We start from the raw sequence: 11693 nt of genomic DNA on the forward strand, positions 1-11693 counted from the left end.
TTTCTTCCATGACATTTGATTAAATAGTAATTAGTACACGTTTAACAACTAATAAGAGCTGTAGTTTTACTAAATATTATTATACTATTATTTACTAAATAAAGTGCATGTCACACACGTGATTTGGGCGATCGATCACGCTCGGGAGTTTACATACGCACTTCAGGATGGCAACTTCGCGGCATATTGAGATTGAAGATCCTCCGGTCACATTTACGTCTCCTGTGTGGGCATATTTTGGTTTTCCAGTGGACTACAATAATGGAAATCGTGTCATAGACAAAACGCTCGTCGTCTGTCGCAAGTGTTTCACAAAAGTTTGTCATACGACGGGAAACACTTCTAACATGCAAGCGCATCTCCGGAGACATCATCCCGACATTGATATCAGCAGCACACGTAAGAGACCTCAAAAACAGGAAACTCTTCCTACTGCCTTTAGAATTAAGCTACAGGCCGACTCAGACCGTGCTCAAGCAATTACCAAGGCAATTGGTGTTTTCATGGCGCTGGATATGCGCCCATTTTCAGTTGTTGAGAACGACGGATTCACGCATTTGCTACATGTGTTAGAGCCCAGATATCAACTACCGAGCCGACCACATTTTAGTCAGAATGTTTTGCCTCAACTTTACAACAAAGTGAAAGCCAAACTGGTGGAGGACCTGAGCAATGCAAAATTCATTGCTTTAACTACAGACGGATGGACCTCTCGTGCAACTCAGTCCTTCATCACGATCACGGCGCACTATATTACCGACAACTGGGTAATTGCAAATCCCGTTCTCCAGACACGCGCTGTCTATGAAAGCCATACAAGTGATCATCTGTCGGAAATACTACAGGGAGCTGTAGCTGAGTGGAAAATTGACAGAGAAAACGCGACTGTTCCCGTCACAACAGACAACGCCAAAAACATAGTGAATGCAGTTAAAGCAGCCGGATTTTCACCAAACATTCGATGTTTTGCACACACTGTTAACCTGGCTTCACAACGGGGGATGGGCGTTAACCAGATGTCACGGCTTTTAGGCAGAGTGAGAAAAGTTGTCACTTTTTTCCATCGAAGCACTACTGCTGCAGCAGTGCTCAAGGACAAACAAGAGATGCTCCAACTGCCTACACACAAGCTGATCCAGGATGTCCCCACCAGGTGGAACTCAAGCTATGACATGCTTGAGCGCTACCTGGAACAGCAGGCTGCTGTTTTCTCAGCACTTACAGACAAGAATGTTAAGAGGAACATTAAGGACATTGTTACTCTGTCTGATGAAGATGTAAAAGTTGCTGAGGAAATTGTTCAGGTTCTCAAACCACTGAAAACTGTAACAGCTCTGTTGAGCACTGAACAGCTGCCAACCGTTTCAATGATAATGCCACTGAAACACACCATCCTGGAATCTATGAACGTGAGTTACACAGATTCAGCAGTTGTGAAAGATGTCAAGTCTGCCATTGTGTCCGACTTCACCAACAGATACGCAGACTCTGACTCAACACTTGTGCAGTTTCTTCATATGAGTACTGCACTTGACCCACGTTTTAAATCTCTGCCGTTTCTGGATGACACCACGCGCAGCATCGTCTTCAACAGCCTGATAGAGAAGATTCTGGAATACCATCCCTCACAGCAGGTATTTTTGTTTAATTGTTTTAATTCCAAAATGAGTTAATTTAATACATTTTATGAATTAATTTAAATTAATTAATTAATACATTTAAAAAAATACATTTTATAAATTTCATGGTTTATAAATACCACAGACCTGCAAAATATCTTACTTGTAGTAGTGAATATGTCCTGTGAAAAGCACTTTACATATATAATTTTTGAAACTCTAAATTAAATTAAAATAAATTAAATTAAAATCTAAACAGAAACTTAGATCATCAGAAATGATGAGCATCACTATGTTTTTGGTAGTTTTATTTGTCAGATATGAATTGCAATTAGCAATAGTAACTTAAAACTATTTTGTGGCTTTGTCCTTGTTAGGCCCAAGCCTCAGAGGAGCAGTCAGAAGTGGCATCCAGCAGTGAATGTGATCCTCCAGCCAAAAGAGCACCAATCGCAGAACTGTTTGGAAAGTTATTTCCAGTGGAGACGAGCACACCTACATCCAAGTCTCTGTCTCAAATGGTGCAAGAGGAGGTGCAGCGTTACAAGGAAGTGCCGACTCTTCAAGTGGAGTCAAATCCACTTGCATGGTGGAAGGACAAAGAGAGCCAGTTTCCCCATTTAGCCAGGTTGGCTAAATGCTTCCTAGGAGTCCCTGCAACATCAGTCCCCAGTGAGCGGGTGTTCTCTACAGCAGGGGACATTGTTACAGCGCAGAGAGCAAGCCTCTCACCTGAGAATGTGGACATGATGGTATTTTTGAAGAAGAATTTAAAATTTTAGTATTATAAATTTTATTTTATTAGACCAGTTTATTTCTGACTAGTCAGTGGAGGCATTTATTTAATTTTAGTTGACTCAGGTGTGCAGTTTATTTCTGACTAGTCAGCAGAGGCATTTATTTCATTTTAGTTAACTCAGGTGTGCTTACTGTTCTAAAGAAAACGTGAAGCCAATGTATAAAGTTAAGTTAATAAAGATAAAGTTAATAAGTTAAATTATTGTTGTTGTTGTTGTTGTTGTTTTTATTAAGTTAAAAGTGAATCTAGTGTTGTATTTGCTGGTGCCCTGCCATGAACCCTGCCCCCACAGCAAACAGAACCGAACCGAACCGAACCGTGGCTCCAAAACCGTGATATGAACCGAACCGTGGCATTGGTGTATCGTTACACCCCTACCTGATAGGACTCCTTCTTCAGCTTGACGGCATCCCGTACTTCCGGTGGCCACCACCGGGTTCGGGGATTGTCACCTCGACAGGCACCGGAGACCTTACGGCCACAGCTCTGAGTGGTCACGTTGACAATGGAGGTGGAGAACATGGTCCACCCGGACTCAATATCTCCAGACTCCCTCGGGATTTGGTCGAAGCTCTGCCGGAGGTGGAAGTTGAAGATCTCTCTGACAGGGGATTCGGCCAAACGTTCCCAACAGACCCTCACAGTACGTTTGGGTCTGCCGAGTCTGTCCAGCTTCCTCTCCCGCCATCGGATCCAACTCACCACCAGGTGGTGATCAGTTGACAGCTCCGCCCGTCTCTTCACCCGAGTGTCCAAGACATACGGCCGGAGGTCAGATGAAACAACCACAAAGTCGATCATCGACCTCCGGCCTAGGGTGTCCTGGTGCCATGTGCACTGATGGACACCCTTATGCTTGAACATGGTGTTCATTATGGACAAGCCGTAACTAGCACAGAAGTCCAATAACAGAACACCACTCGGGTTCAGATCAGGGGGGCCGTTCCTCCCAATCACGCCCCTCCAGGTGTCACTGTCGCTGCCCACGTGGGCGTTCCCCACGGGAGGGCGTCCCCACGTCGCTCCTTCGGGCTGAGCCCGGCCGGACCCCATGGGGGAAGGCCTGACCACCAGGCTCTCGCATACGAGCCCCAACCCCGGGCCTGGCTCCAGGGTGGGGCCCCGGCTGCGCCATGCCGGGCGACGTCACGGTCCTTGGATTTAATGCCATCATAAAGGGTTCCTGCATCCTCAATAAACAAGCTACAGTTAGTCCAAAATGCCGCTGCTAGAGTTCTTACGAGATCAAGAAAATATGATCATATAACACGATTTTATCATCACTGCATTGGTTACCTATAAAGTTCCGTATTAATTACAAGGTATTGCTACTGACTTATAAAGCCCTAAACGGCTTAGCTCCTGTCTATTTAACGGATCTTCTGTCGCCCTACAATCCATCGCGCTCTTTAAGATCACTAAATTCAAGGCTTTTGGTCATACCTAGGATATTCAGAACCACCAAAGGAGGGAGAGCATTTTCACATTTGGCTCCAAAACTCTGGAATATTCTTCCTGATACTGTTCGTTGCTCAGACTCTCCCAGTTTAAAACTAGATTAAAGTCGCATCTCTTCAGCCAGGCATTCATATAATCCCACAGTTCAAACTACAATCCGGCCTCTAGCTCATAAATGCCAGAGGAGAACTGGCCCCCGACTGAGCCTGGGTTCTCCCAAGGTTTTTTTTCTCCATTAGGTCACCTGATGGAGTTTTAGGACACCATTAGGTCACTTGATGGAGTTTTTCGGTTCCTTGCCACTGTTGCCTTTGGCTTGCTCAGTTGGGGATATTTTGGGGATATTTAATTTAATTTTATCAATCAATAAATTCCTCTTGAAACAAACTTTGTTGTATTATTTAAATTTAATACTGTGAAGCTGCTTTGATACAATCTGTATTGTGAAAAGCGCTATACAAATAAACTTGACTTGACTTGACTTGACTTTTTGATCCGCTCTTAGTCTGACCCGTCACCTAGAACCTGTTTGCCTTGGGAGACCCTACCAGGGGCATATAGCCCCAGACAACATAGCTCCTAGGGTCATTCAGGTTCTCAAACCCCTCCACCACGGTAAGGTGGCAGTTCACGGAGGGGTACTTATTCGTATGTTACTTATTGATGAGTGGACCTCCCCTTTAAATGGCGCGATGCTTACTTAAGCACCCTGTATGGCATTGCTGGCACCAAAGTTCTGTTAGAAATGAATGAAGAAATTCTGCATTTGTCAGCCACATGTAAGGGTGCGTTAAATCCAACTAAAGGGATTAAGAGCATATACTGATCTAGTGGAAAATGAAATATTGGCACAATTTACTGTACCAATATTTTTTAATTGACCGTTAAAGTTTTAAATGGGACAATGCATTCAGAGCCGCCTATTGCCATCCGTCCTTTTAGTTGTGCAGTTTCTCGGCCGCCACAGAGGGTGCGTTAAAGTGGACAATATCCCATTATAGTAGAGCTGCTCCTCTAATTACTACCAAATTTTAAGCAGTTTTTACTGTGGAATTATTTTTTATGAAGCTTTGAACTTGACAAATCACAATGCAAAATGATCCGCCTATAGCATTTTTTGCCCAATTCGCCGTGCTGTTTCTCGGCCGCCTCAGAGGGTGCGTTAAAGTGGTCATGAGCCCATTATTGGACAGCTACTCCTTTAATTAAATCCAAACTTTAAGCAGTTTTTACTATAGAATTTTTTTTGACACATTACACAATGAACAACTCCTATTGCATTTTCTGCACATTTCGCTGCGCTGTTTCTCGGACACCTCAGAGGATGCCTTGAAGTGGACATAAACTCATTATAGTAGAGCTACTCCTCTAATGAAATTCAAATTTTTTGCAGTTTTTACTGTGAAATTCTTTTTTTATGAAGCTTTGAACTTGACATTGCACAATCCACAAAGAGCCATATTGCGCCTTCAGCCATTTCGCGGCTCTGTTTCTCAGCCGCCTCAGAGGGGTGCGTTAATGTGGACATAAGCCCATTATAGTAGTGCTGCTCCTCTAATTATATCCAAATTATAAGCAGTTTTTCCTGTGAAATAATTTTTATGATGCTTTGAACTTGGCACATTACACAATGCGCAATGAGCCGCCTTTTGTATTTTCTGCCCATTTCGCAGCGCTGTTTCTCGGCAGCCTCAGAGGGTGCGTTAAAATGGACATTATCCCATTATAGTAGTGCTGCCCCTCTAATTACTACCAAATGTTTAGCAGTTTTTACTGTGGAATTATTTTTTATGAAGCTTTGAACTTGACAATACACAATGCAAAATGATCCGCCTATGGCATTTTTTGCCCAATTCGCAGTGCTGTTTCTCGGCCGCCCCAGAGGGTGCGTTAAAGTGGACCAGTCTGATGAAGAGCCTGCGTGCTCGAAACGTAACATACGCTATGCGATAGCTGTCTTGAAAATAAATATTTTTGATAATTTTGGAGCTTAGGTGTTGCCGACTTTATATTTTCTACTTGTTGGTTTCTTAGTCGAGCACCCTTTTGAGACTGATGTGCGTGCTTTTGTTTCATTTTTCTCTTCTAACTGTGCTGTCATGTTTGTCAAATTCATGGGTCCATAACTTCAAAATGCTACAATAAAAATATCTAAAACTGTGCCATGACAGTCAAGCACATTTGGTATAAGGCCCCAGTGCAACTTTTAAAGCACCCTCAAACACAGCTGAGATATAGCACCCCCAACTGAGCCAACAACAATGGCTCTCCTAACTGTACTGTCATGTTTGTCCACTTCATGGGTCCATCATTTCAAAATTCTACAGTAAAAATATCTGAAATTGTGCATGATGATAGTCAAGCACACAAGATATAAAGCACCAGTGAAACGCCCCCAAATTTTAACCCTCCCAAATGGGTCAACAATGTGATAACGCTTCTAAATGTATTGTCAGATTGGGTCCATAACTAGTAAACATGCAATGGCTCTTTCAAGTCAATTCAATTTAATTCATACATTCATTTGTATAACACTTATCACAATACATATTTCAAAGCAGCTTTAAAGAAAATGCAAGTTTCTATGTCACAAAACCACAATAGCATTTTATGAGATGATATCGAAAAGTAAAATTTTAAGATAGTACAAATATCATATATGCATTTAACCAAAATGATTGTGCATGTTAAAGCAATGATAAAATGATCATTTTGTATAATCCATGTTTGATGTTCTGGAGTCCTTGCAGGGGTAAGTTTCCTCTATTCAAAGGTGTTGGGTCATCTGAAGTCTTCATAAGAGGCTGGATCAAAGCTGGAGCTGGCGTAATCTCTTTTGTAATAATTGTTTTAATTATTTTTTATTCAATTGATTTATAAATCCTTTCAAATTATGTCATGAGCAATAATTAAAGAATGATGTAATTATATATTTTTTACAGTCATTTTACACTCACCTAAAGGATTATTAGGAACACCATACTAATACTGTGTTTGACCCCCTTTCGCCTTCTGAACTGCCTTAATTCTACGTGGCATTGATTCAACAAGGTGCTGAAAGCATTCTTTAGAAATGTTGGCCCATATTGATAGGATAGCATCTTGCAGTTGATGGAGATTTGTGGGATGCACATCCAGGGCACGAAGCTCCCGTTCCACCACATCCCAAAGATGCCCTATTGGGTTGAGATCTGGTGACTGTGGGGGCCATTTTAGTACAGTGAACTCATTGTCATGTTCAAGAAACCAATTTGAAATGATTCGAGCTTTGTGACATGGTGCAGAAGTAGCCATCAGAGGATGGGTACATGGTGGTCATAAAGGGATGGACATGGTCAGAAACAATGCTCAGGTAGGCCGTGGCATTTAAACAATGCCCAATTGGCACTAAGGGGCCTAAAGTGTGCCAAGAAAACATCCCCCACACCATTACACCACCACCACCAGCCTGCACAGTGGTAACAAGGCATGATGGATCCATGTTCTCATTCTGTTTACGCCAAATTCTGACTCTACCATCTGAATGTCTCAACAGAAATCGAGACTCATCAGACCAGGCAACATTTTTCCAGTCTTCAACTGTCCAATTTTGGTGAGCTCGTGCAAATTGTAGCCTCTTTTTCCTATTTGTAGTGGAGATGAGTGGTACCCGGTGGGGTCTTCTGCTGTTGTAGCCCATCCGCCTCAAGGTTGTGCGTGTTGTGGCTTCACAAATGCTTTGCTGCATACCTCGGTTGTAACGAGTGGTTATTTCAGTCAAAGTTGCTCTTCCATCAGCTTGAATCAGTCGGCCCATTCTCCTCTGACCTCTAGCATCAACAAGGCATTTTCGCCCACAGGACTGCCGCATACTGGATGTCTTTCCCTTTTCACACCATTCTTTGTAAACCCTAGAAATGGTTGTGCGTGAAAATCCCAGTAACTGAGCAGATTGTGAAATACTCAGACCGGCCCGTCTGGCACCAACAACCATGCCACGCTCAAAATTGCTTAAATCACCTTTCTTTCCCATTCTGACATTCAGTTTGGAGTTCAGGAGATTGTCTTGACCAGGACCACACCCCTAAATGCATTGAAGCAACTGCCATGTGATTGGTTGATTAGATAATTGCATTAATGAGAAATTGAACAGGTGTTCCTAATAATCTTTTAGGTGAGTGTATGTGTTATTATTATTTGTTATTTACCTTTCAAAATGGTTTATTATTCTTTTCTGAAAATAGACAATAGAAACGGGGTCCTGAAAAAGTGTGAATAAGAGAAAAACCACATGGTCCCTACATTGAGCTGGTGATGTACAATAATTAAAGAATACTGTAAATATATGTATGTGCCTTTATATTTTTATAAAAAAAAAATTCTACAGTAAAAAGTGCCTAAAATGTGGATTTCGTTAGAGGAGCAGCTCTACTATGATTGGCTTATGTCCACTTTAAAGCTCCCTCTGTGGCGGCCGAGAAACTGCACAACTAAAAGGACGGATGGATGCATTGTCCCATTTAAAACTAATGGTCAATTAAAAAATATAGGTACAATAAATTGTGTCAATATTTCGTTTTCCACTAGATCAATATATGCTCTATTAATCCCTTTAGTCAGATTTAACGCACCCTTACATGTGGCTGAGAAATTCAGAATTTCTTCCATTCATTTCTAGCAGAGCTTGGTGCCAGCAATGCCATACACACAGGGTGCTTAAAGATTTGTACCTTAATATAACAGCTTCCAAATCATTTTGATGGTAAACGAACTCGTAGTAGGGCGAATCATCCCGATAGCAAAGCGGGGGGGACACTGCTGGCAAAACCAGCAATGCAGGTTTGAGAGGTGGCGCCCCATCAAATTTCGCCAGAATCACGACTTGCTTTACAGCATGACATCACATACATCAACAACATATGAAGCAGCCTCTATGGAAGACACTAGCACGCATTTCAGTCGTGAATCAGTACAGAGTTCAGAGAGGGCTCCATGTGAGTGGTATTTACGTTAGTAACGTTAAATACAAGTACTCCACTAGGGGTTGCAGTTTGAGAAAAACAGAAACTGCATAGTAGGCTATTTCGCACATTTGTTGTTGATGTATGTGACGTCGTGCCGTAAAGCAAGTCCTGATTCTTGCGAGATTTGTCGGGCGCCACCTCTTAAGCTGATATATTACGGTACGTTCACACGGGGCGTCAGCGTCAACGCTTCCCATTGACTTTGAATGGGTGACGTCAAGCGTTGCCGAAAAGAATTGTGGATCCGTCGGCGGCGCTTCACTGGCGTTGCTCGCGGCAGAAGTTGAGAATTTTTCAACTTCTGCCGCGAGCAACGCCAGTGAAGCGCCGCAGACGGAAGCGTCAGCCAATCAGGATCGCTCTATGCAAATACAGTAGCCAGGCGGCAGCCAATCACGTTCATCACGTTCATCCTGTTCAAGAGCAGCAAACTGAGGATAAATCATTGGCTGACGCTGCTATGACCATGGCGTCAGTGCCAAACTTCAGCCACGCCTTCCGTCAAGCGTTGACGCTGACGCCCCGTGTGAACGTACCGTTAAGGTACGAATCTTGCATAGTGTGCCTTTAAGGAAGCGCCGCTTCATTTAAAGGGGAGGTCCACGCGTCAATAAGTAACAAACGATAAGTAACTGGATTCCATAGACATAATAAATACATAGACGCCCTATTGGCCGCTTTGGAACGTTGCTGCGATACGTCAACGCGTCCGCCATTTTGCGGAGGGCAAGACTGCGCTGTAGTCAAATGGAAGTAAACAGGTGAGCTGCGGTTTTTCTGGATAAAAAACTACAAAAAAATTACATTTATCAACCGATTTCAGTGGTTTGTATGTGGTGTACAAAAAAGTTCCATTTAAAATATCGATAGTTAGACTTAGGCTATAAAAAAAATATTTTTTAATAAGGAATGGCCAAAGCTCAGGCTTGTCATGTATTTGGCTTTTTATTCTTGGATAAGAATTGTGAACACCCCCATACTGAGATATCATTTAATTTTCACATTAAATTAAATAAAGCTTTCTTATTGTGGAAAAAGCATATTCTGTCATTGACCCGATTTTAGCAATACAGTTTTTCTCGATTGCTTAAACACATTTCTTGAAACTATGCCTCGTATTCTCAAAACTGTAAACACAAATCCATAACGTCTCACCCAATTCCCCAAACATCCTATTTTCAGGTCAAAATGAATCTCTACACTCAAAACCATTCACTCTTGCTGAAAAACCTCAGACAGGACACACAAGCCCTCAAAATCACACACACTACAACATAGTCTTACACACTGGTGCAATAAATTCAAAACAACATTTCCAAAACTGGTAAGTTATGTTGCTTGTGGTCAATTTTTTTTTTTTTTTTTTTATATTTACTTAAGATGTGTGTGACCATCATATGACCGTAAAAGAAAACTCAAAACTCAATACACTGATTTGGGCCCTTTTCTATTGAAGGTTCTGATTGATGTGTGTTCAATTTTGACTCTTAGTGTTTCCACCTGGGTAATTGTGTGCTAACTGAGCTGAGGTTGTGCTGACTTGAGTGAACAATATTGAATGCTAGTGCTTTCTATATGACAACATGGTCTAGGCAATGAGAAATGAAGGTATTTGTATGTAGAGTTTAGAAGTGACAATTCAACAAATCTGACTCATGTGTCAAAACAGGGAATAGTGTTTATAGTTTAGGGAAATGGGTGTGCTTTTTGATAAATGGCATTATGGTTTTGAAATTTTAGTTCAAAAGCCTGGTTATAGTGTTTAAGCAATCGAGAAAAACTGTAACAAAGATAACTGATGGATCCTTTATGGTAATACATATGATATGGTACAACTACAGTGCAATGCAAATAGTAAATATAAGATAAAGTGAGAAGTAGGCTAATAGTAAATAGTTTAGTCAATAAAATAAACAAACAGTATACAGCAAATAAAATAGTAATGAAAAGTATAATTATATAATATCATAAGTACTATAATATAATAATAATTATAATAATATATTGATAATAACATATAGTTTATGTATAATACTATAATAATAGCAATAGAATATGAAATATCAATTACAGAATATAGACAATAAAAAATATAATAAGTTATAGTTACTATGAATAGTACAATAATTTAACAGCATAACTATAATAGATTGATAATCGCAAGTGGTATATTATTATAATAACAATAATAAATAATGTAAATTTATATATTTTAAAATATTCTTACATAGGCAATATAAAATAAAATGACGCAACCCTGTCTCTTTTTGTTAAATTTCAGTTTTAAAAGGTATAAGAAGCAATACAAGTCAAGAAATAAAGTAGACGATTCAGTCAAACATACAGCAGGCTACAACGTTAAAGTTAAATAGCCTAAATATATAAAGTTATGAAACTTCACTTTGCCCTCAGCCAAAACGATTTGCCAAGGAACAAATTATAGATTAATGAGACCAAAGATCGCCCGTTAGATATACACAAGACGAATTATTCTCATGTTTAACTAAAGACATCAGATCCAGCGGCGAACGTCAGAAGCACTAGCCGGGGTAAGGCTGTTCTCGTGAGCGCCCGGTGATCGCTGGATCTCACAACTCCGAAACCGTCAGATAACATTTTTAAATAGGCGCTATCTTTATAAATAAACCACAGATTTGAGTTTTAAACAACTACATTGTCGACTGGAAAACTCTTAAAACTACATTTCGTGACACAATAACAGTAGTATTTTTAAATTTCGCGGCCTTTCTCCTCTGAAAATAAAAATAGTAAATGAAATACAACCAGAAACAAAGTTTTCAGTTTTGCTTGTGA

General features: G+C 40.8%; 1 protein-coding gene across 1 annotated transcript; it reads left to right on the forward strand.

Moving 5' to 3' along the window:
- The first annotated feature begins 1299 nt into the window (after nt 1-1299).
- On the forward strand, nt 1300-2597 carry LOC309483318 (E3 SUMO-protein ligase ZBED1-like). The gene is made up of 2 exons (XM_082149088.1): nt 1300-1634; nt 1997-2597. Exons 1-2 carry the CDS (start codon nt 1368-1370, stop codon nt 2399-2401), a joined length of 672 nt encoding a protein of 223 aa, XP_082005214.1. The 5' UTR covers nt 1300-1367; the 3' UTR covers nt 2402-2597.
- Nucleotides 2598-11693: the final 9096 nt, after the last annotated feature.

Source organism: Leuciscus leuciscus (genome assembly GCF_965113295.1).
Source record: "Leuciscus leuciscus genome assembly, chromosome: 20".
Classification (NCBI taxonomy): Eukaryota; Metazoa; Chordata; class Actinopteri; order Cypriniformes; family Leuciscidae; genus Leuciscus; species Leuciscus leuciscus.

Bases quoted from the DNA above. Each gene is read 5' to 3' on its own strand.
- LOC309483318 (XM_082149088.1), top strand. From the start codon at position 1,368: ATGATAATGCCACTGAAACACACCATCCTGGAATCTATGAACGTGAGT. The intron at 1,635-1,996 runs GTATTTTTGTTT...TGTCCTTGTTAG, and splicing joins AATACCATCCCTCACAGCAG to GCCCAAGCCTCAGAGGAGCA.